The sequence below is a fragment of the Pezoporus wallicus genome, unplaced genomic scaffold (assembly GCF_028554395.1).
Source record: "Pezoporus wallicus isolate ANWC-B61680 ecotype Strahan unplaced genomic scaffold, APGP_CSIRO_Pwel_v1 contig_7011, whole genome shotgun sequence".
Taxonomy (NCBI): domain Eukaryota; kingdom Metazoa; phylum Chordata; class Aves; order Psittaciformes; family Psittacidae; genus Pezoporus; species Pezoporus wallicus.
The window spans coordinates 2,819,312-2,844,944 of record NW_026638234.1 but is presented as its reverse complement, the minus strand read 5'-3'; the positions used below and the strand labels follow the sequence as shown (position 1 = coordinate 2,844,944).

General features: G+C 44.1%; 1 protein-coding gene across 11 annotated transcripts in view; it reads right to left on the bottom strand.

Moving 5' to 3' along the window:
* The window catches only part of TIAM1 (TIAM Rac1 associated GEF 1), a 192,936-nt gene that overhangs the window by 51,766 nt on the left and 115,537 nt on the right, over positions 1-25,633 (bottom strand). For all 11 annotated transcript variants that reach the window (XM_057410172.1, XM_057410178.1, XM_057410171.1 and 8 more), the window contains 7 exons: positions 15,450-15,897; positions 12,992-13,164; positions 9,117-9,341; positions 7,496-7,681; positions 4,900-5,046; positions 2,748-2,822; positions 1,558-1,728 (listed from right to left, as the gene is read on the bottom strand). In XM_057410172.1, coding sequence (XP_057266155.1) covers positions 1,558-1,728; positions 2,748-2,822; positions 4,900-5,046; positions 7,496-7,681; positions 9,117-9,341; positions 12,992-13,164; positions 15,450-15,897 — 1,425 coding nt within the window. The remainder of the gene's footprint in view (positions 1-1,557; positions 1,729-2,747; positions 2,823-4,899; positions 5,047-7,495; positions 7,682-9,116; positions 9,342-12,991; positions 13,165-15,449; positions 15,898-25,633) is intronic.

The following is a 25,633-nucleotide window of genomic DNA, read 5'->3' as shown; positions in this document are numbered from 1 at the left end:
GGGGAAAAAATAAGCTGAATTCAAGAGACAGAAGAAAGAGATTGATTATTAAATGCTACAGGAAAGAAGGCATCCACCAGTGTTTTCCAGACCGAAAATTTACAAAAAGGAAAGAAACGGATAGCTCTTTAAAAAAACCACACACCCACCTCCCCTTCTCCTTATACACCACCACCCCCAACAATGAAACACACAGCGAGAGACCAGATTCTCAGCAGGCACCTACTGAAACCAGTGGAGCTACAACAATTTACTCCAGCTAAGGATCTGGCCCACTGAGTTAATCACTCTTACCCAAAGGAAAATATAAATCCTAAAATAAATCATTACTAATTATGTGTCATCCAGCTTCCCTATTATGTCTCTCTCCAAAAATGTCATCTTTTCCTGAATACAATGAAGAGCTTTCGCAAGCTGCAGCACTCTTTAATGGTGCACCTTGCAGAGAGATGAGCATGCTGTATAATTATTGGAAACAAATGCCTTTCTCTCACCTTCCCTCTGTTTTGAAGCACATGCAACATGTTCTGAAAGTCCTCAAAGTTAAGCTTTTAATAGTAATAAATGTTTTCTTTCCTTTTGCTGTTGTTGTTGTACAAAAGAGGACTCACTTTTCAGAACAGCACGTGACAGGAGTTGCGACTCACTTGCAGTCAGCCGGTTAGCAGAAAACATACATTATGTAGCTGCCAGAACTGAAAGCTTGAATTTAATTTGTCAAACTTTCAACTTTTCTGATGAGATATAACTCTTTTAATGGCCAAATGTCTCTGATATTTCATCTTGCAAAGAAATCCAGGTGGTGTTTCTCCCACCCCCCCAAACTGCAGATAAAAGCTTTCCTCTCTCTTCCCTCCTGCCACCTACACCTACACTAGGTGAGTCTGACTCTGCAGTGCAGACAGCAAACACAGGCATCTTCTCCTACTCCTGGAGCTGCTGTTTTCTCCACGTATTCCTACCCCACGCCAGCCAGAGGGGAGGAAGCAGCATGGGGATAGGAAGGAGGAACAGTATCTGGAAACGGGACAGCTTGGCACCTGGGAAAGGGTGAGATCACCCTGCCTGCCTGGCAGAGGAGGGAGCAGGCATGGGAGAGCTTGGCAGAGGTGTGGGAACCAGGGTGGTCAGCAAAGGACAGGGCAACTGCACTACCATGCTCTGGGGTGGCCAATGAAAGGAAGAGGGCTAAGGGCCAGGATGCTGGGGAGCAGAACGGTCCTGCACACAGCTTGGTCTCCAGTGAAGGGGAAGTGAGTGGGTGGCAGCAAAGTCAGGATGTAAAAGCACAGCAGCCAAAGTGGAAAAGGCAAAAACTAGTCTGCCTTCCTCTCCCTAGAACCATGCCTAGATTAGTCCAGCTGTAGGATTTTTTCTTGCGTGGTGCTAGCATGAAAATTTCAGTGTAACTCATGTTTTTCATCTAATACACAACTGATTTTCCAACAGAGTGCAGTCTCAGCACTGGCATATGAGAAGATCACTGTAAGGTTTGACTGAAAGGGCTCAGGGTTGTAGGCACTTCACATGGCTTCAGGGCATGCTCACAGCCTTTACCTTGCAAATCATTTCCAGCACATCTCGTGTGGTGTCCCCAGGACGGATGACTGTCAGAACAGGCTGGTTGTTCGGCAGGCAAAACCAAGACGGCGTGAAGTACTCATGAACCCAAATATCACAGTCGGGATTGTGCTGGTGGACACTGCTCAGTGTCACTTCTTTTTCTCTCTAAACAGACAAAATCTGTTATGAATCTACTAGGCAAATACAATCTCCTTTTTCATCAATAACAAGTGTAAGGAACATTATATGCTGTATTCAAAAAAGCCCTCTTATGGAGAAGACATTTTATTCATAAGCCTAGACTGAAGGCTTGCCTGGACAGGAAACTTTGCAGCTTTACCTGAGCAGTATAAAGTGTGCCTTCCCATGCTACCCACACAGCTACAGTGGTTTAATGCACTTTTCCTGGGATTTCACCCTATGGCTGTTGGGAAGTAGGAATGCAACAGAAAATAATAGTGATAAAAAGAGATTTAAAATTAAAACTTCAATGCACTGTGCTTCTGGGTAAACCAATCCAAAGCCAACAAAACTGTTGTAGATACTACAGTTCCTGTATCTATAAATGGCAAAATAGCAAATCTTAGTATTTCTTCTGAGTTTACTGCCTTTTACACAGCCAAGGTGCATTCCAAGCTATAAATCCTCAGGAAGTGATGGAACTGCAGAATCTCTATTAGCTGCAAGTGGGCTCACGTAGCTAAACCCATACTCACTACATGAAAAATGTGCCTCTTAGCACTGTCTTAACGCTGTTTTATAGCTGACTTTTCTTCAGGAAAAGTGAAAACAGTTGTAATTGTAGCTGCAAAAGCAGAAGTGCATGAGAAGAAAACAGAAAGCTTCACTTCATAGTTGTGCCAACCCTTGATTATGAAAACCCCATATGGCCACCACAAGGAGCCATTTTCCAGAACTAGTGAGTCCAGGTCCTCCAGCATTTCCCTGGTGTGCAGAGCTAACACCCCTCTGGGTCTGGCACCTCCAGCTGCGATGCCACACAGTGAGCCCTTTTGAGCATGGGCAACCAGCTCAAACCTTCCCAGAGTGGCTACAAGCACTACAGCAGGTAGGGCTTGTAGGGTCCTCTCCTCTCCCAGAGGTTCTGCATCCTAGAGTCAATGCTGCATTTAGGCTGGCTGCAAATGGGGGTGAGGGAGACAGCTGGAGAGCTGGTGCTTTACCTTGCCGTCCGGTACTGTATCGTCAAAGATGCCTTCAAGGGATTTCTTTACTGAATCAACTCCTTCACCAAACACCTGAGGAACAACAGAGAAACTCTGCTTTAAAACACGAAACCTGAACATCTGCACCATCTGCAGCACACGCTAAGGGAAGAACACGGTATCTAACATCTAGCATGAAAATCAAAACATAGAAAATAAAAATATCAGCTTGTTAAAAGGGAAAGGGGGGTGAAGGATAAGCTAGTGATGGGGCACCACGCTGAAAGAGTGGAGGACAGTTCTGCTTAGTGGTCTGTCACTGACTTATTTGGTGGAGCAGGACAAACTTTATCTCCTTTTGTGCTCAGTTTCTCCACTTATAATGTGGGGGAAATGAGCACTTCTCCACCTCTGCTAAGGCTGAGAAATCAGAAAAAGGGCTCCACTTCTGGCTGGTTTTGTAATAAATCAGCTTCTAAAATGTCCTCAGCAAACATTCAAGTACCGCAAGTCAGCATAACCTTTCTCTAATGAAATAAGAGCTGGTAACCCAGCACAAGCCAGAGCCAAAATCAATAGGACTCCATGCAGGAGGAATGACAGGAGGGGAATATTTACAGGATCCACCCCAACTCAGCACAGGACTGCATCAGACAGGACTGCATCAGACAGGCCAAGAGGCTTGTTACTGCAGCAGAGGTCATAATTAAAACTGAAGAAGTTTTATAGCTCCACATCACGACAGCTTTATGATCAAGTTGCTGGGTTTGGCTGTTAACTGTTCTGTACCTAACATGAAGCAAGAACTTTGCAGGATAGGAGAAGGACGCTACTGTTTAGGGATTTACAGTTTACTGACTCAAATTGACAACACTTTGCATGCTACTACACACGAGCAGGGAAAATAGGTTCAGGCCCTACATTCTGCTACTTTCTCAAAACTTTACTTTTTCTTTGACTCTCTCCAGTATGACTTTTCCTTAACCTGGAACAAAATCCCATTTGATGCTTGTGCTTATTGAATGAGAGTGACAGGGGTGGGGGAAGAGGAAGGAAGTGTGAAGAATGCATTTATCCCCACTGAAAGAAAAAAAGATTGAATTCAGGGAAAAAGAAAACAGGTCTGAAGACACAGTGTGGGCAGGATCTTAGGTCAGGACAAGGGACTGAGCTCGATTTGGGGAAAGAAAGTACAAAGCAACAGGGATACCACGGAACCAGCGCAAAGAATTAGGAATGTGCTCACAGAGGCATCTGTTGCTTCCCTGCAAAACCCTGAGCTTTTGATCAGCCACTAAATATTAGGTGAACTTTTACTGTCTCACTAAAAACAAGCTGAACAATTTTGCAGCATTCATCCTCTGCTAAACAAAACAAACACCCACTGCTCCTCTAACAGAAGGAAGAAAAAAATCACAGGGCACAGAACAACATGTGTCCCAGTATTTCTCCCCTCAAAAAGTGAAAGAAGAGAAAGAAAATAAAAGCCTACATTTCCTGCAATTAGATGAGGTATGGCTCTCAAAAGCTGAAAGCTATAATTAGGGATGTTTGGAGAGAATAACAGGGAAGCACCTTCCCACCACACTGAAACACATTTTCTAGAGAATATCTGGGCAAGACTGGGTGGAAACATTTCAGCTTTTGCTCTTTTAAAAATCTGAAGCAAAACAGGGACTGTCCCAACTAAATGCAAAGCTTTTTGTCATTTTAGGGAGTTTTCCCCAAACTCTGCTATGTGTATGTTTGTATTCTACAAACTCATCATTTTAATTTAAAGAAACAAAAATGTATGTACTTTTTTTCTTTGCTTCCAAAGTTGTATCTGTTTTACACTACTGCTTTGTTGTTTCTGGGTTTAGGGAGAGTACCTGAGAAAACGAAGAGGTGGCAGAAATGCAGCAACAGTAGAAATGCAACCAATTCAGCCAAAGAAGGTGTGAACACCAAACCTTTGATGGGAGGCGCTGTATACCCTTCTGTAACTACAGTCACTGATTTTTGAAGAGGATGTGAAATGAGATGACTATACACCATGAAAGATTAAATAAGCAAGGTTAAGGTTGGATATGTAAGTGCTTGATACAAGTGACTCTTTGCATAAGCTTCATTCTGCATGCTATCGAATAAGCCTTGAAAAATCCAGTATCACAGACTTCCACACCCTTACCTGATTAATGCTTGGCCTCCCTTGCTTTTTCTTTGAGGTAGTATCCAGCCCCCAAAGAGAAGAAAACCTGCTTCTTCGTTTACTGGCAGACCTGGACATGGCCTGTGTCCTTCTCCTCACTCCGGACTCCCCTGTGCGAGCCGCCACCTGTCAATACCACATGGTTTTAGAATCAAAGGTTGCAGCATCCCACCGCACCATGGCTTATGTAACCTAACAAACAGTGGAATCTGGCTTGGAAAAAAAAAAGGCAAATACTATGGCAGCAAGGTGTACTCACAACAGGGACAATGGTGATGCTGCCAGGCTACTTCCTTCTCACTGCAATTTAGCTCACTTCCTCCAACTTCAAACACCAAAAATTAAAACACACAGTACCACCCCTCCAGCCCCCATTTTCTGGCATTTAATCTGAAATATCTTGAAGCATCACAAAGCAAAGCCTCAGCACCAGTAAGGAGTTTGGGGTTTGTTTTTCGTTTTCTTTTTCTTTCCTAACATATTTTCAAAGCTGGCCACATGAAACCTGAGACTTCCACATTTATCTGTTGCTTCTGAAAAGCTTGGTCTTTCTTTTTGCTCTTTCCTGTGGAAGCACTCTGAGCATCCAGGAACTGACTCATAACTGCTACAAGGCAAGATAAAGGCTTGCAAATAGGTCAAGGTATTTAAAACCTGTACTTCCTTAAAGAGAGTAACATTTGAAGGGGTGAGCAAAGCACAGGAAGAAAAAAAGTGAGCTGAAATGACCCGTTTGATTAGAGCAATGTTAACTGCTTGGGTACTTGAAAAATGGCCTGTGGCAACCCCTTTGGAGGGAAAAGATATTTGCCTTTATTAAGACTAAATATCTGGGGAGTGTTTTCCAAGTGAGGAAGCTCTTGTAAAAATTAGTGCAATATTAGTCAGAGGTGAAGTGTTTAGGCCAAAGTTTAAGCAGATTTCTCATGTGGAGGTGGCCTCAGGAGAGCAAGCTCCTCTCTTGGGAGAAAGGGAGAGGTAGGAGATGGCAGGTATGAACAGGAGCACAAGGCAAAGCTAGACAGACAGACCGACCCACCCTGCCGACTTGGCCATATGCTTCCTGGAACACCTTTGTACTGGATTCCCACAGCCGAAACTGGCAAAATGTGACTGTCGTTTGGCAACCCCAGTGGGAACACCCAAATCTCTGAGTGACGCCCTAAGCTACAGAGCTGAGAAACTGGTTGTTTGGGTGCAGCAGACACAAAAGCCCATATAAAGACAAGACGAACAGAAGGCTGGCTTGTGTACCCAGAGAAATGGTGCTGTTTGAGTAATGGTGATTCTCCTTAGGAACCATGGAGAAATCAAGCAAAAGGAGAACTTAAACACTACTGCAAGTGTCTCAGTTTCCACAGCCTGGACTTGTGAGATGTTTCTTAGCTGAACCTGGGATGTTTGTGCAGAGGCAGCTGAGAGACTTTGCACATCTTCTGACCAATGTACTGGCAAACACCTTCGTGAGAGCTAGAGGTGCCACGCTTCACCATGCAGCACCCAGCTCAAGTTTGAGACTCACTGCACCATCTCCACTTGATTGAGGGCAAAGGAGGACACGAGAGTTTGCTTAAAAAAGAAGAAAGCACGTGTCTTTTCCAACAGAACATATTCAAAACATATTTTTTTTCACTTGGCTCTCAAGAGACACCAGCATGAAGAGGCAGACTGTTTTTCAAACTCAGTGCTTTGCTAGATGCAAAAAAAATAAGCATAAATGCAAATTACAGCTCGACACTTAAAAAAATACATAAATCCACCAGCAATTATCAGGATGATGAAGCTAATCTTTTCATATATGAAAGAATAAAAACGCCCCTGTCTGAATTACAGCTCTTGATTCAATTGAAGGGTACAGCTGACATCCACAAGACAAGAAGTGAAGCTCAGCTATTTCTGTGAAGTTCCAGGAGTCCAAGCTGAAACTACGGGAACTTGATTTAAATTTATTAAAAACACCACCACTTTGCCATACATTTCCCTGTATTTTTAAGAGCTGGGTAGTTATTTTAATTTAAACAACCATTTGAAGCATTATTTGCCATGCCACAAGTAGCAAAGAATGGTTCCCCTCCCTTGTGGAGCATCAGGTGTTGATCACTGGAGACCAGATATTAGACTAATTGGTAAGTAGTTTTATCCATATGGTAGAAAACAAGCCATGCTCAAAAAGGTCTAAGCCAACATGTGCTGAAGGGCTCAGAAAGACTCACATTGACTTGACAGGACTTTTGGATCAAGCCCATGTACACGAACATTAGAGATGAACCTGCTCTTGTAACAGGAAGATCTGTTTATAGAGAGCATGTTTAGAATGCGGATTTAGAAATTCAAAATCACATGCTTAGGAGAAACATGGTTCTTCCACTTCCGTAACGCCATGGATTGCAAGCATCTGCTTTTTAATCTATACCCAGGACACACACCCCTTTCGGGAAGTACAATATTTTGCACACTAAGGTAAGGGCTCACCCTCCAGGCACAGACTGCTGTTTGTCGACGTGATCTCTGCATTGGACATGTGAAGCGATTTGCAGGTTGGCAAATCCAACCCCTGGCCTTTGTTCAAACTTACCAGTGCATGAAACGATGAGACTGAAAAGATTCCAAGACGGCCCATTGCAACTTTCGTTGGACGGCTGGCAAAAGCAAGCAACCTTTTAGGGTTTGGGAGCTCCCCTCCTTGGAGACTAGCCAAGTAACAGCGGTACCGAAATAGGTCCATCTGGAACTGTTCAAGGTTTTGTTCCCAAACAAAGATCTGTGCACAGTGAAGATTGAGGAGCAGGATGAAGGGAAGAGAAGGGGGAAAGGAAGAAAAATAAAGTGGTAAATACCTTGACAAAATTCTGCTGTTCCCACACCTTTTTCATCAATGCTCAAAAAAAAAAAAAACTTGATTCCCCTTTCTTCCCATTCTCCCTTAACCTCCCAAGCCCCAAAAGTATACAAATAATTAAACAGTTTTCATTAGATGGAAAACAACTTTTTTTATGTTCTTATCACAAGTCTTCTCCTGGGACAAGTGCTCCTTTGATACAATGCTAATTAATAGGATTCAAATTTTATTTTCATTTTTGAATTCCAGGACTCTTTTCTAAGCAGTATAAGGCTTCTTACACAAATCAAGGGCATCTGAGAAAGCAGAAGACCAATCATCACCAAATTCCACATAGAGAGCACCCCAAATCAGCAGCTGCAGCAGCAATGTTGCTGTAAGCATCAGTGGAGTGCGCCATACTTGGAAAAGTGTAGTACACTGGGGATAATTAATCTTATCAGCGGAAGAGCACTGTAATCAGCCTCAGTAAGGATTTCTTTAAATAATTCAAATTGCCAACAGGAAACAGTTTCAAAGCATTTAGAAAAACTCAGTTACATAAAGACAGAGACTGCTCTGCCCTCAGCCCACTCTACCCTGTCTGAGTGACAGCCTCTGAGTGGAGCCCTTTGAACAGAGGCAAACATCTCTCCCCTCCCTTCCACCCTCTCATGGGCTTCTAGGGTGTACAAACTCTCTTTAGCTTGGTACGTTAAGGCCCCAGCCGCTCCCTATGGTTTGCATTACAGGCGTGCTTGGCAGCCCTGGTAAAAGAGCTACAAACTAATGAAGCAGGAGCCATATGCTAGTTTCCTAAAATAAGGTGCCGCTGCGGCAGCAGGAGAGACATCTGCTCCAGGCTCTCTGCTTCTAAAACACAACTACGTTGCCCACTTGAAGTCAGAAGGAGTGGTCCTGAGGCTGCAGCCATGAGGTCAAGGCAGGCCCCTGTAACAAGGGATAGCTTCTTCATCCTATCTGCCCGCGGAAGAACCAGCCTCTTCCATGCTTAGGACAACAGCAGCAGCAGCATGTGTCAGTCTATGATGAGCTCTTCCCTAAGGCACCCTGCTACCATGGCCTGGCTGCCTCTTTGCTCCTCTAAAGCCCACACTCAACTTTCCAGTGGCTAGCCAAATCCCTTGTGTGGAGCCAGGAGAAGAAAGGCCATGCTGTACCTTAGCATACATTGTTTGGAGAAACAATGCAATCAGAGCAGCTGGCACAGCTCTGCTGCCAACACACATCCCACCTGCTCTGGAGAGCTCTGTCAGCACACACACATGGCACAGGCATGCAGACAGAGGCAACACTAATCAAGAGAAGGCCTTAAATATTTGCTAGGGGCTTATTTCACATCAGCAAGTGAGATTACTTGATCCAGTATGGTCTTCTTCTTCTTGGAGTCCGTTACTGAGGACAGCTGCATTTCACCCATTTTCTTCATCTTCTCATCCATATCAATCTTCTGCTCCAGCTTTTTAATCTCTGTTTTCAGGAGCTTGACAGTGTCCTCTTTGTGATGCTGCCTTGCCACTGCGGTTGCACAGGCTGAATGGATTGCCGTGATCCAGTTCTCCAGTTCAGTCTGGCTAGAGGTCTGAAGAGAGGGAAAGAGAGGGAAAGGATGTCAGGATCCTCTTTAAAATTGACTGGAGATTAACAAATGCAATTCCAAGGAGTTTCCTTTCCCTTTGATCTTAAGATTCGAAGCCTTAAATCCACTTACAAGAGAAGTAATAAAACCCCCATCATTCTTAAGCAGGCCATTTTTAACCCGGCATTAGGCATTCAGCACTTGGAATTACACCTATATCTGTGCTTTGCAGCTGTACAGTGTTTCCCAACAAGGTCTCAAGAATTACCTTCCTTGCACAATGCAATGCTGCCATAATTTGTAGCTCAATATTTAATGACGTTTTCTATACACCCAGTTCCTTAAGGCAGGGAATGTATTGTGCTCTTTGACATGGAGAGCTTTTTTGGCATTCAACACTTAGTAATAAATTAATGGCATAAAATGTGACCATGATACCTATAAGTAGCTTTATTATGATGTATAGACAAACAAGATTTCCACTTCTGAGGGTCTCAAAGCACTCTGAAGACACCCCTGTTGTCATTAAGGAAAGCTCATCATAATTTTTATGGCTCTGGTACTGGCCCTCCACATGCAGGTGTGTGACAGTTCAGAAAAAGGCGTCATTTCCCCTCCCTGGAAGTGTTCAAGGCCAGAATGGATGGGGCTTTGAGCTACAGATATCCCTGCCAATGGCAAGGGGGTTGGAATTAGATAATCTAATAAAGTCCCTTCCAACCCAAACCATTCTGTGATTCTACAATTCTGTGATTCTATAAGGTACTAGGCTGGGGCATGGGACACCAACACATTTTTCTGGAAAAGCACTGTTCTAATAAGAGGCTTTTGACCCAGAAAAAAATTATTTCAAAGTGTTCCTTTTCCAGACTTTCAAAATGAAAAGTAAATCTTATTAGACTTCTTACTAGACTTCACTCCTTTTTACAATAGATTGTAAAACAAAATTTACAGCCAACTCATGGTTTCAGCAGACTTTGTCTGAGTGTCAGCCTTTAGCAGTAATCACACTGATATTTGGCTTGTGACTGAAAAAGTAGCAAAGTGCCAAACCACCTTGTTCTCGTTAAACTTTCTGATGATACCTGATCTATTAATAGACAAGCACAGTATGACTTCTCCAGTTGCTAGCACAGATGAACAAGGTCATCCCCACTGCTCTCCTGACCGTAACAACAGCAAAGGACATAGCTTACTGAAGGCAAGGAGAGATTCCCACAGATCCCCAGCTGTGGAAGTCACGTATGCACAGGCTGGACTTTAGGCTTATGCTCCCAAAACTTCTGTGGTACTGAAGCAGGTGAAAAACACACGTCCCAGAATGACATTGCTTTCCTTAGCTCAGGTTAGAAGTCCTAAACAGAAGATAGGGTCTACAGTGGAAAGGCCAATCTCTTACTACCAATTTTCTTGTCTTCAGCTGGCACTGTGCAAAGTATATCGCTTTAATTGGTCAGGCTCCCTGCCCAGGTAATAATATTAACAAGCTCTCATTCATAGACAGGGGCTTACAGTGTCTTACAGCCACTGCCGAAGGTATGTTGAGCACCCCCCCGTTGCTGAGGAATTACTGCTGAAAACAGAAACTATTTGCAGAATGGGAGACACTTTGTCTAGAGTCACGTGGTGGAACCTAGTCCCCAGTAGAGTAGCCCTAGCTTTATAATGAGATGGTATGTTTTGTTAATTCCTAGTAAAATCAAAACAGCAAGAGGTAATGCTTTTATCTTATTCAATTTTATAATATTATCAGTATACCATCGGACTTGGTTTTCTTTTTGGTCTCCTGGGGAGAGGAAAAAAGGTATCTGGAATAGATTTGGGGGCTGAAGACTCTTTTGGTAAATGAGTAGGCAAGGGAATCACTCCACTTCTCCACAGAAAGGACCACGTAAACAAGCTGCAAACACCTGATAGATAAGTAAGTGGTGTCACAAGTTGCTCTGAGCTCCTAGAAAATACATGTGACGTGCAAGTAATGGATGCGTGTAGGCACGATAAGAACTGACTGAGCAAGAAATCATTGTGTAGGACGTATGTGATGTCTCTAGGTGCAATGCAGTGGGAAGGCTTGTTACAAGATATCCAGTATCTGTACTCATTACAATGCAACCCTATTTTTCTCCTTAAGTACACAGTCTCTATAGGAGAGGAATAGTCTTCTGCAGGTCTGCGGTTTCTTCTCATCAAACCTCTATTACAGCACTATGTTATGTGTGCACGGATGTGTATGACATGAACAGTTAAGTAACACAACTGAGCAGCCATACGTGTGCGTCAGCTGCCCTGAGTGCAGCAGAGCAAGCCCTACAGCACAGTCACTTGTCCATTACTTCCACCACTGCAGCTGGTCTCCTTCCCTTCTCCCCAGACTCATCCCTTATTTCTCTTCTGCTTCACTAGCAATGCATGAGTTCTGTGGCTGAAGGGACATTTGTAGAAATGTCCCTTCACACTTGTAGAAAAAATTTCTACAAGACAATATAAATGAAGTTTTTTCATTTGAAAAGGCTCATTTTTGCTTTTCCCAAAAAATCTATATGCAAATCTACCCACGGCATAATGACACAGAGCTTTTAATGAATAAGGCCCTATGTTGCCACAAAAGAAACGTACTGAATGTGGCCTTTTCAGTATTTAACATCCACTGGCATTAATTTTATGAGAATGAAGGTTTTCCCTTAGAAAACTGCATGGAAAAGATTTTACAACTCATATCAGTAGGTATCAAGAGGAGGTGGTGCTCTACAATTTTTCAAGCACATGCTGAGACTACAGGCACCACACTTACCTCCTGGATGAAGCTCACCAGGTGGCAAAATACATGTACCCTGTCAAGCAAAGGCATGAAGTAGAAAAGGGCAGTCGAGTATTGCACTATGAGCTGAGGAAAAATCAGACTGAGATGGCAGAGTAGCTAGTCCACCAAAAAATAATTCTTTTTTTCAGTATGCAAATAGATACTCAGTCTCTTCAAGATGAGAGCCAGCACCACTTCTTTCCAGTCAGTAAGGCTTTTTCGTTTTGCACTGGTTTGAGAATCTAGTCCCATTCTAGTGGAATGGCGACCTAAAAATCACTCAGGGAAGCAGCAGTTACTAAAATACAGAAATCTTTTTCAGTGAAACACATCAACTAATGTATGGTCCTTGATATAAGTACCCTGTGAAATTCAGACATTTCTATTTTCTGATTAATAAAACTAAACATGCAGTCATGTTCAGTTTTCAGTCTCCTCTCTGGCAACTGAAAAATGTTGATTAAGGCCTGTATGAATGATGGGCAACTGGATTCTTCAGCACAACTGGGTGGGTACCTGGAGGCCCAACTACCCCTTGCACTTCAGACTCCCAGTTTTCACAGGGATGTAAGAATATTTCTTACTTCTTACTTTGTTCCAACCATCTACGCAAAGAGGGTCTGGTCACTCAATAAAACCAGCAGACCTGACAGTGATTCAAATGCAGTAGCGGGTCTCTTGAGTGGCATTTACTGAATACATCATGTCCTTACTCTAGCACTGTCAGAGGAAAATCCCAAACCTACTGGAGTCAGCAGGATTTTCCCATTGATTTCAACCACAGCTAAGATGTCCTCCTTGGTCAGAGACAATAAAAACGAACAACTTTGTCAAACCCTTGAACCGGACCAACCTGAAAGAGGAAAGCGTCCCCAAGGGAGTTACTAAGACAGAAGACAAAGTCCTTCTTGGGGTGTTCAGGCACCGCTTGCACTATGCTGTTTTCCACCCAGACAGCGTGCTTTGGGATGCTGTTGTGGTCAATGCCGGATCTGCCATCAGTCTCATAAAAAAACAACGTGCATCCTGAAAGAGATGATTGCATATTAGCAAGCAATACATTTAAAACACCAACAGCCACCCTGCATCTCTTCAGCACTGGTACTTGGGACTATAAATCATCCATAAAACTGTCACAGGGATGAGGGAGGATTTGCCAAGGCCATTTAAGTTTTCAGCCCCACAGCAGAAAGCACCAGCAACAGCCCAGGTTTTAGCCAGACAAGGTCGTAGTTTCCACATCATGAAGGCATACCATGAGCTGTATGGTACTTGAAGCTGTGCCCCAGCAGGCCATTTTGTTCACTCTAGGCAGCCGCAGGCATGAAAGTCATGGGTAGTAATATACAGCCCCAGATGAGAAACATCATTATAAGTCCGAAAATGGGGATCCTTCATGGCCACTCAGTCCCACTGAGGGGACCAAAGGAAGACACAGGCTTGACAGCATGTCTCCCATGGCAGTGCTGGACAGCTTTGAGCAGCCCTGAGGAGCAGACAGGCCCCAGGCAAACCTCCATGGCCCTGCCTCAGCCTCCTGTGGCTGCTGCAGTCCCTGCAAGGCAAAGATCAAGCGATTTAATTACTGGATGCAGATGAGTAACTGGAAGAAAAATGGAATGAGTTTTGCTCGCTGAAAGACTGACGTACAAAAACAACCCAGCAAACAAAAGGCATAAACCAAAATCCTTATTCCACTTATTCCTTACTCCAGCTCTGACTCAGGGTGATGCAGCCAAAAACAAAACCCCATTATAACTGGGGGCAGCAAACAACCTGCTTGGTTTTACAAAATAGCCTTTACAGTTCTCGGGGTGGACAGGGGAGGTAGGTATAGCAAGGCTGCAATTTGGGGGACTCAAAAAAAAGTTGTGCTACACTGAAACTGGCAGATAGTTTCTCTGTCTCTGGAACCAGCCCTCTGGATGCAAAGGGATTCCCTGTTACCCAGCCTCTCAGAAAAGTATTTGCAGCCAAACAATAGCAGCTGTTAACTTCAAAGCCTCGCTTCAACACTAACATTATTAAGGCACAGCAATCCAAGGAGCAAACACTCCACTTGAGTCAAAGCACTTCAAAATAACATTGCCTCTGTGCTCTTCCTTCCCTTTTCCCTCCCAGATGGCCCTTTGTTTGCCTGCTCCTCACAGCAAGACCTTCCTGCCACAGGGCCTTCCTTTCAGGAGATTAGGGCTGCCTCTGCCCCCTCCCTCTCTCCTCTTTCACTTTCCCAGTCTCCCTAACCACCCGGAGGAAGATCTGGCACCCAACTTCGCTGCTGGTTTTTAAACAGTGCTGCAAATTAAAACAAAGAAAATGTTATTTAAAAAAGCACTCTGTGGGGAGCACAGGGCTTTAAATAGTCTGGGCTTCTTGGTAATCCCATCTACAGCAGGAAACATGGCTCTGCCTTCCCAGGTTCACAGAGGAGGTGGGTAGTGATGGTGGAGAGCAAGGCCAATCCTGGAACCCTGCAGGCATTGCTTCCCATTTTACTGCCAATGCAACCACATGAAGATTAATTAGAGGCCACTTTAGGAGGCAAACTCCTGAGTTTCACTGCTCCGTTAATATTTATATGCATTTATAAGCACTCAGACCCCAGACAAGGCTGGAGCATGCTCTGAGCAGGAACGGCCACATGCTGAGGGCTGCCCACCGCAAAATGGGTGATGCACTCAGAGCCAACATCTCCCAAGTCACAGGCCAACCTCTATGACCAAACCGCGGCTTCCTGTCCACACCATGAACGTGCTGCAACTCACTGAGTGTTTATACTTATGAAGCAGGTCTCACAGGAGAGGCCAATGGCACTAAACGCAAGAGTTACAAGAGGAATGCACACAAAGACAGAGCTCCTGTTTGAAGGCATGCCGCTGTCATCACTAGCAAACTCCCACTGTCATGTGCTTGCAGCTGCACACAGGTGTTTAGTTTCTCAGCAAGCCATAGATGTGCTTCTGAAAGGAAACACCCAGTGCTCAGAGAAGCCACCCTTCATGGTGACAGCAGGACTCAAAGATGGGTATTCCATGACTCAAAGCAGGGCATAAATGCCACTTCAGTGCAGCAGTAATGTGTCTTCGACTACACATGTTGCCATAAATGTGAGTACATCAACAAACATCAAACAAAATTCCTGTCTGAAAAACATCAGGACAACTTCCTCATACTTGATGTTAATTATACTGAAGTTCACAGCAGCTTTTGTTAAGAGTCTAGGCTACTGGTTTCTTCATCTGCAGCAATACACAACCCACAGGACACCGCGGACACCCATCTGGATGACCCCTTGCACACTCGCTCTGTACCTTTCAGGGAAACCCAGTAGTGCTTCCATTTCCTGCGTGTGGCTGACTCCACTTTCTTGTTCTTTTTGTGCACCAGGAAGTTTTTCACTGCCAGAGCACCGGCTTTGCGTACCGTGCCCTGGGCAGCCGTCAGGAGGATGTCAGACTGCCCTGGGGAGCTGAGGGTGCCGCTGCTCTGCTCATCACTGAGGGCAGAGCCAGCCTCCTCCAGGTTCTCGCTGTTGGTGGTGCTCATCTCCAGCTCCCGGCGGAAGTTCTCGTACACCCCCTGCCGAAGCCCATCGCCTGTCGAGCTGCTCCCACTGTCGCTGCCGATAAAAGCCCGACTGGCTGTCGGGGAGTAACTTGAGTTGGTAGCATTGGAGCGTCTAGAAAGAAGGTCGGTGTCGGTGGCTGCTCCCTCAATCCCACTGTCGGTGAACTCGCTCCCCTCACCTGCGTTGACATCCTAGTTGCAGGAGAGACACAGCGTAAGATGAAGAGCCTGGACAAGCCTGTCCTTCGGGAGATACCATCAGAACCCAAAACGCACAGCTGGCACCACGTTTCTCCATACCCCCATTTTGTCTGGCACTGGAAATCCCTCATCTCTTTTTGTTCAGAAGACAAACAACTGGAATTAAAGGTGGGGTAGGCAGAACTTCCATCACAGTTTAGCAAATACCAGCCATACAGGCACAATTTCAGGTGGTGCTTCTACAGCCTTAGCATTTTGGAATATAAGACACAGCATCATCTGTTTACATTAAGCTAACAGTGCTAAAGGTTTTGCAAAAGGAGAACATATGGGAGCAAAAACTGGTAGCGTCAAGAAAAACAGCAATCAACCTACGCATTTTGAAAGGAAAACATTGATATAGTACGCTCACACCTCCAGCTGAAGATGAATCTTAGATATCCCAAAGATTATAATCTGAAAATTATATAACTAAAAAGGTACCCCCTTTTCTTTTTTATGCTAAGGAGTTAACATATTTGAGATTATTTCTGGTTTGTGTCACTTCAACTTCACAAACCCTAGCTATTTGCCACGTGATATCCCCTGCCAAATCCCACTGTGATAGACTGTCAAAATACCACAACAGAAGACCTTTCCTGGTCCCAAACAACTTGGAGTTGAAAGATCAGAAGGGCCAAGAATATGGCCAGCTTGAATAAGACAGGGAACAACACAACTGAATTCAGGTTTTGAAGGCATACTGGCTCAGCCTGCCCCCTGCAACAATGCTGGTGCTCACAGGAGGCTAACCTCTACCATCTCAGCACCCAGAGGCATCTGTGGCAGTTTTCGAAGGAGGACAAAAAAAGGCCAAGCCCTGTAAGTCGAGACAAATATCTTACATTAGATACTCACGAGAAAAGGGAGCCAAGGAAGAAGATGCAAAGTGGTGAGAAACATGGCCAAAACAACAGGAATTTCAGCCTCCGCCTCTCCTGCAAGAGCAGCTGGTGCTCAATTTATAAGTTATTTTTAAAGAAAGAGAAGTCTCTGAGAAGAGGTGGCAGAATGCAGTGTTTATTTTGAGAGAAAACAAGCTTCTAGGTGTTGGTTCAAGCACCAGTTTTCTGTGCATTCAAGAGCAGCTCTGCATAAACCAAGAAACCCTCCACGGAGCTCTGTTTGAAACCTTCCTCCTGTAGAGCACGAGCTGGATGAGGAAACCTTAGGGGGAGGGGTGTTGCTGAATTCGACCAACTTTTAAGGCATTTATTTGTAATGGATGGGCCTGTTCTTTATAAACGCTACCTCTTGGGGGGGACTTGAAGTCCAGCTGGAAGAATAAGCGCTTCCTTCCCTGCTCAACGAGCACAGTTATCCTAGTCAGTCTGGTTATTTAATGCAACACGTTGTGATAGACAAGCTGTTCTGGACTGGCCAATATTCCTCTACTCTCACTGCATGTGAATGAGCCAAGAAGGGCTTCCAGTAAGTGCAGTTAGCTATCCACGCAGAGAAATCTTCACAACCACACGATTTTTCCTGCTGTTCCAATATATGTGTATTTTGGAAACCAATTTTCTTCCCATTTCTTGCAGCACTGCAAAGGAGTGATATGGAGAGGGGAACTGGTGCTGCTCAGAAACCTGTGTTTACAAAACACTGCTGCAAGTGAGTTTTTGCGCTCCATCAGGAAAAGCTGGATGGTGCACCTTCTGATGACAGCACTCCATGTGAGACCCTGTGCGTCAGGGAGCCAGGACTGGCATGGCCACTTGATACTCACACACCTGAGGCACTGCCTCTCTGCCAACACTGCTACATCAGCCTAAAACTGGAACACCAAAGAACTGAATCAGCCCCCCCATGTTCCCTGGGATAATTATTCCCATAGAAGAATCCGAGTTTGCATTTGCCTTCTGGGCCTTTCTTCTTCTGTAACTTTTTTGAAGGGAAAAAGTGTGGCACTCATATGGCATAAATGAACCTGCATTCTGCAATGAACACTGCATAATGGTGGCAACAAAAATTATTTGAGCTTTTGAGCATTTTATTTTAGGTTAATTATTTAATAAACATTCAATCTGTCTTGTAATTATTTTGTCCATGCTATACAAAATGTACAGAGCGAATTTCAAATTTTTAGCTAACATGACTTTTAGGAAGCTTGTCTCATGCTTTAACTAAAATTAGTCTGTTTAAAAAAATAAAGAGCTACTAAAACAGACCACCAACTTGAAGGATATAGCATTTGTAATTTTGCCAGGCAGTGCATGCATAAAATTTCTTTGGTGCTTTTTAGCAGATGGAGTGTTTTTTTCAAAAACAGAAGTGCAGTCAGAGATGTTCAAGCACAGCGCTGCAGTGCAGGCTCTCATGGTCCCTCATGCCTGCTGATACACAGCATTAATTGGCTCATTTTCCCCATCCATACATAAGTATTATAGTCCGTAACTGACACACGGGCATAACGGTTAACTGTTCATTAAGATATGCAAGGATGGAAAGCTCAGACTGTTATACACACTCTTGAGCTTAAATTGTAACACTTTCTGCAAACATCTGTGTAATCTCTACCACAGTGCCAACAATAGGCTGGATGTGTCAAAAGATCTTTTCAGCATATTACTGCAGCCCTGCACTGATCCCTCTGCTCTCAGACTCCCTTTTCCTGTCTTAAATATCTCGTACCAAAGACTTTGAGCAACCAATTCAAGCCCTTTAGTAGGAGGAGGGTCTGAACATACAGAGGTCAGAGTGGTTCAAAACCTACAGCCTGCTAATATTGTTCACGCTCATGAATTATGAAATGTAGCATTGAGCGAGCTTAGCACTTTCGGAAGTCTGCTGTATGAGAAGATTGGTCTCAGGGTTAGTAGGGTTAAGAGCATTCATTGCACAGGTCTCTGACTTTTGAGTTCCTGCTGCAATGTCAGCTCGTTCTCATCGGAGGGTATGAAAAGATCTGACAAAGCAGCCAGCATCTGCTCTGGCTGTCCTGCAGTTCTATAACCCACATACTGAAGCGCATTCAATTAAGAGTTCAGCAGAAAGTAGAGAGGTTTAGTATTGTGCTTCTACAGAAATGTGCCAAGGCTGAAGGGTAGCAGTCCCAAGCCAAGCAACCAACGTTAGCAGGGATTGATGAACACACCACCTGGGGCACAGAACTACTGCAAATTTTCAAACGAGGATGCTAAAAACTAGGCATCCCAGCTCACACTGTGAGCAGCATGGCTCTCTGCTGATGAGATCAATGTGGATACATGGCCCCCTAGCTTTGGTGTCCAGCTTCAAAGTACCTACTGACATGGCCACCACAGGCTACTACCCAGAAGCAAAGCAAACATTGCATAACCTTGATGAGAACTATTTAAGAATTACTCATGTTTCTTGCTTAGGTTCTCAAAGAGCCCCATGGGCAACAGCAACTATCTCTCTCCTTCAAGGAAGATTTATGTCGTGGTTTAAACCCAGTCAGGTAACTCGTTCACTCACTCCCCCCCTTCTTGCCCTCCCCCTACTCCCGGAGGGACGGAGAGGAGAATCGAAAAGAATGCAACTCCCACGGGTTGAGATAAGAACAGTTTAGTAACTAAGGTATAACACAAACCACTACTGCTACCACCAGTAATAATAATGATAAAGGAAATAACAAGGGAATACGACATCTCACCACCAGCCAACCGATAACTCGCCCCCCCCCAGCCCAACCAAGCTCTGACCAATGACTCCTCCAACCCTGCAGTCTCCCAGCCCTTCCGGCTCACTCCCAGTTACATCCTGGGCATGACGTGCTGTGGTATGGAATACCTCTCTGGCTAGCTTGGGTCAGGTATCCTGTCTCTGCTTCCTCTCAGCTTCCCCTCCTCCCTGGCAGAGCATGAGGCTCACAAAGTCCTTGGCCAAACCAAAACATCAGTGTTATCAGCTCTGTTCCCCAGCTGAAAGTCAAAACACTGCACTGCACCAGCTACCAAGAAGGAGAAAAATGACTGCTACTGCTGAACCCAGGACAACTTATTGCCATTCCAGGTCCATGATGGGATGCACCACAAAGGCTTGCTAAAAACACAGGCATTTCAATCCTCGGCAGAAGGAATTCCCAGGTGAAGACTCTTGAGGACAAGAGTAAACTACAGACATGGCTCACCCTTCACTACCAATCCCTCTGACTCCTACCCAGTGTCCCTCCAGCTCTCCATCATGATGCTGATGGCATGTGCCAGGCACATCTTGGGAACTGGGGAGACAGCTGAAGACTGCAGAGCGCAGTTTGGGACATTATACACGCATTACAACAAATCACCAGCACATTACTCCAGACTTGTAATTGCTATCACAAAGGGCCTATAGTTCATTTTATGGGTCAAAACCTCCCAAAATTTCATTCAGAAATGTGCATGATTCAGGACACCACAAGTTATACTTTGCACTTCACCCAAGATCTTGCGTTTTGTACTTTCAGGCTGGCAAACAGCTGTATCCACACAGAGGAATATTTTTGCCCAGAGAAACCATCACAGGAACCAAATGCAAGACTGGAACTAAAATCTGTGCTGCCCCACTTAGCCTTTCCACTGGTGTTTATCTCGCTTCGGGCCTGAGAGGACAAAGAGGGCAAAGCAAGAGGGAGGTGGAAATCATTAAATTGGTCACACTAAGTAGAAAGCATGCAGCAAAGAAAGGAAAGCATATTTCCTCAAGACAGAAAGATGGGGGAAGTCATGGGAATAGCAGTTCTTAGCATTTTGTGAAGACAGCAGGTCTTGGAAGACAACAAACTGAACTAAGGAGGGGTTTTGTCGCTTCAATTTAAGATTACTCTACGGAAAGCAGGATGTATAAAGACAGCTGGCTAAAGAAGGAAACTAAACAGGGTGTAGCAACTGCTGCACAGTGTGCCTTGATGGGGAGGTGGTAAGTAGTGGCAGAGCTTTCACCAGGATATGGGATCCCTGCCACTGCTGAAGATGCCAGAGAAGCAGAACCATTTCTTATACTGGCAGTGCTACTGTATCAGTTGTAAATGCACAGGGTTTATGAAAGGAGGTTCAGCAGACAGTAATGGAGGGAAAGAGGAGGGAAAGGATGAATGCCTGACAACAGAGAGATACAACACAGTGAGAAACCAGAGATGGGCTGAATAGTGCCGTTGTTACCAAAAAGAATGCACTGAGGCCCAGCAAGCAGGCCACGTGCCAGGACAGCTACAACAGCCCTAATAGCATTCAAGTGTAATGAAGCGGAATTATCACAGCCCCATCAAATTCAGAGAACAATTTAACTGATGAACTAATTGGGCAAAATATTAGTGAATGTATTCGCAACCCACTTAAATATATGTTTTGTCCTCACATGAACACTGGGTTTCATGCAAAGCAAGACAGTGGGAATAAAACTGTAATGCAAGCTACATCAAGCTAATGTACTCAGCGCTGTAGCTTTTACATTCTCATGTGACACTCATACCTCTATATGTCCACTACAGCCGTTTGTAAACATTATTTTATTAAAAAATTCTTGCTAAATTTAGAAGATATACAGAAAAAGAAAAACCAAACCAAACCAAACCACTTTTGTTTTAGAAAAGAAATTCTACCTTCAGCTAGCCAAAATGAAGAAAAAATGTTCCAAGTGTCTTTGTCCCCCTGTTGAACACATTTGATATTGGCCTCTGTTAGCAAGAGACCACTGGATGGGACAAACCTTTCCCAACTCTCTGGCTCATCACTGGACATATTCCAATCGCTTGCAATAACAATGCACTTACCAAACCTCCCACCAACCTGTAGCCCTGCTACAGACACTATTAAAATGGCTTGATGAATCACTTTCTCCTGCCTGATCAACACCAGTGATTCATAAGCACTTTAGGCATGTGGGACCTATTTAGTAGGAAAACTCTTACTTCCCTAATAGTAACAATTCCTTATGTGGTTAATAATTCTTACTAATTTAACCATTAGATTAAAAATACTCTTTAGTGAAGTTGGTTTTTTTTTGTCCTTGGAAGGGGCTCCCTCCGAGAGCACACATATCCTGTGTTCCCCCTCCTGCTTAGCAACAGAGCAATAAGGCGTCCACATTCGGCAACAGCCTGAAATTGCGCATAACCTGTCTGGCTGCTAGTTAGACAAGCCCCACAGAATACATTTAAAATAGATGGGTAAGCAGCCTGATAGTTTGCATGCTTTTATGTGTCTGCTGTCCCTTTGAAGCTCCTCTGTAGAAAAAGATTGGCCTGATAAGTGTTTTTCCTCTCTTTTCAGTCCTGACTCTACCATCATTTGATGGTCAAGGTAGTCTGATAAGGCACAACTTGCTTCAAAACAAAATTAAATCCTTTTTCCAGAATAACTTGAACACCCAGTAATGGATGCATTAGAAGATTTCTCTGTCTTGAAAAGAGTCAAAACATTCCAAAAAGCAAAGATTAATCATAAATTGAAAGTGAAACCTGAGTGGGAGAAATGGGTTTAAAGCTGCAGTGGAGAAGCACAAAAACAACTCCGCAGCTCATTCTGTCTGGGAGGAATACAGTTTTGAAGACTGTTACTAAGGTACTGAATCATGTCCAAATGCCTCTAAAATCAGAGGAATTATAATAATGACATGAAGGAGATCTGCCACCGCACAAATGAACACAGCCCCTGAACCAGATGCTGGGAGTTGATATGAAAGAAGGTTCTGAAGATGCATTCAGACCTGTGTACAACAGGACAGTACTGTATGAGAACTAGTCAGGATGCATCAGATTGACAGCAGGCTTTGCAGAACTAAACTGACAGCCACAAACCAGCACAGGCCAACTGCAGTTTTCTGCTGGATTGATTGGGTGCTGTTTAAACCTTCTAGGAGGGCTCCCAAGTTGAGTGAGGTATAGTTAGAAGCCAACTGCAATTTGTATACGGACACTAGACTGAGATGCTGGGTTTGTTACCTTTAGGAATTCAAAGAAATCAGATATTGATATGAACAAGCAGCTTTGGTTCCTACTTCTTTGCACTCACCACACACAACAGTTCTTCTGTTAATGTCTGGAAGCATCAAAATTAAACAAAACAAAACTTACATGTATTATTAAAGCTGCTCAGAGTGGTTTAATAAGCAAGCAGGTTTTGGTCATGGCTCTCTGAAATCAAACGTACTCCCAACAAAAAAGGTACTAGCCCAGACCTCTAGATATTTCTCCTAGCAGGAAACTTCACACTTACTGTGAAAGGATGAATCACAGTCACATGTTTCTGGGCAATAATCCCTGAGAAAGTCTTAATGTGTGGATTTCAGTGGTTTTTGGTTCCACGGTTCCTCTATGAACTTATCTTGGTGAATGCTGTAAAGCGTAATTTGGCTCCTTGGAAAGACAGACAAGATACTAGGTGCCAGGTACTCCGAAGATACTCAAATGTGGGAAGGAGATGTGCATCCACTTTGCCCCTGCAGGACAGGCAGGTAGCAAACAACAATGTATCAAGCACCCATCAACCCTATTTCCTTTGCAGGCAACTCTGATAATGTATAGCTGTTACCTTAGTATTACGTTTGGCTCCTTCATGTTAAACAACCATCTAAGCTTAGTGCTGTAATACAGGGGTTGGGAACATTTTTGGTTCACTGACTCCCTGGACATTTTCCAGCTAATACATGGGTCCTTCCAGAAGGATCTTCTCTGCAGATGTTGTAGATTCCTCCCCAAGGGGCCTGCCTGCTTTTCTTACTGGACTTAGATGCCTTAAAGGCAAATTACGAACCCACAGGGCCTCCTGCAGCAGGCAGGAAAGTACAACCCTGGAGTACTTGTCAGCTGTGAGACAGAAAATGTTGAAAATTAAACTGTCCCCCATACCGCTGCAGGAAAATATACGGGACATCTTTAACCTTCTCTCCAAGGTCCTGGGCACAGTTCTTCACTGATTCAGGACAGTTGCAGCATCAGTCTGTGATCTGTTCATATTCAGAAAGTTTGTTTTGCATCCCTAAGAGCTAAAGTATTGGGCAAAGGGAAGAGGATGTTTTGATTTTACTTTTTAATAACATGACAGAAATCCAAGCCTGCAAGAGAATGCAGAAAGGGCAACAGGGCCCTTAGCTGGAAACAGCATGAAACGCTACCATGGGACCTGAGCACAGAGGCTCTTCCCTGACTTTAGCACTGACTTTTAAGAAGTGCTAAAGTATATAATACCATGAACGAGAATCAACCTGTAATCCAGTAAAGCTTCTTGGATTGTGGTCCCTGCACAGAGCTTAACACCTGCACAGATTTGGGGTAGGCGCCTGCTTTGCATTCCCAGCAGTTGGACTAAGTCTCAGTTCCTGAGTGCTGCAGTGTTTAAACCCTCTGTTCCCAAATGATATGCTGAGGACCCCCCAAAACTTACCTTGCTTTCATCCCAATGGACCACCCAGATGAAGAAAATTTCTAGATGGATTGAACTAACCATAAAGTAATGTAAGCAGCCTAACTGTGCTTGAGTTAAACAAATGGCAATACGCCTAACCAAAATCCTCAAAGTAAAATACAGGGTTAGGTTACTTTTTGTTCACTCAGTGCCAAGAAGAGGCAGTTCTTCTTGAGAAATGCAATAGAGGGGGTAGAAGTGAGGAAGGGCGAAAGCTGCTAGAAGAGCAGCTTGAAATTAAAACATACCATGTGGGAGGTGTTCACCTGAACAATCACCTAACTTAAGGAAGCAGGGAAATGTCTGCCATCTGGAAAGATGACTAGTCACAGGATCACATGCTGAAGCTCTCTGAAAAGAAACATTTCAGTGGAGCACTTCATGGAAAGGATCACTACTGCAAATTAGATCCATCTAAGTAAGCACAGCCCAGCAAACATGCAGCTGGGGCAACCTGCCTGTGATTTTTAAGTGAAATGTACCTGAAACTAAAAACATGCAGTCTATATAGCTCTACAGAGAATACAATTATTGCCAGTGGTACAAGCACTTCAGATGTATAAATGACAAAGTCCTACTGTTTAAAAAAACATGCCTGAATAGAGATACATCAGATATCAGGACTGCTGGTTTAGTTTCATTGGCTTCAGATCAAGAGCGAAGGAAGAAAAACAAGATCTTCGAAAGAGTATGAAACATCTGCCAGCAAAGACCAAAATACTCTTTCTTACATGCTCCTCATTTCCCTGACAATACTAGGGCAGAGTTGTGTGCTCTGAAGGGAGTGACTGCTATTTGCTTTCAAATATCCTGAATAGGCAATACTTGATCTAATCTCAAACATCTGGGAAGGGCAGCCTGTTTGACAGAGCAGGGAAGACCTCGGAGTTTGGGCCTGAAACTCCCTATTCAAGATTTCCTCCAGGCTCATGCTGAATCTGCTTCCAGTTAGCCAGGCTATAAACAACTCATTTGGTCTGGCCATCAAATGGGTCTCATTCAGACCTACTGAGTGTAGCCAGCAGGACCAAAGATGTGGATTGACATATGCAAGCTTCGGCTGCCACCAAAATGAGTGGCTACCCCTTCCCCCCCAAGCCCATTTCCACCCCTCCTTTAACTTGGTGCCCTGTGGCTAGTAGCTGAAAACAAAAGTGTTTGGTTTTAATAGGATAGTTTGCCTGGAAGCTCAACAAAGTGACCGGCTGACCAGTACTCTTTATTGGGATTCAGCCCCTTGAGTCACATGAGCCAAACCATCCAACTTAAGGATCTCCAGCTTTCAGATTCAGTGTGTAGCTCAAGCTATACCTGAGACCTTGAGAAGAACCTCCATTTGA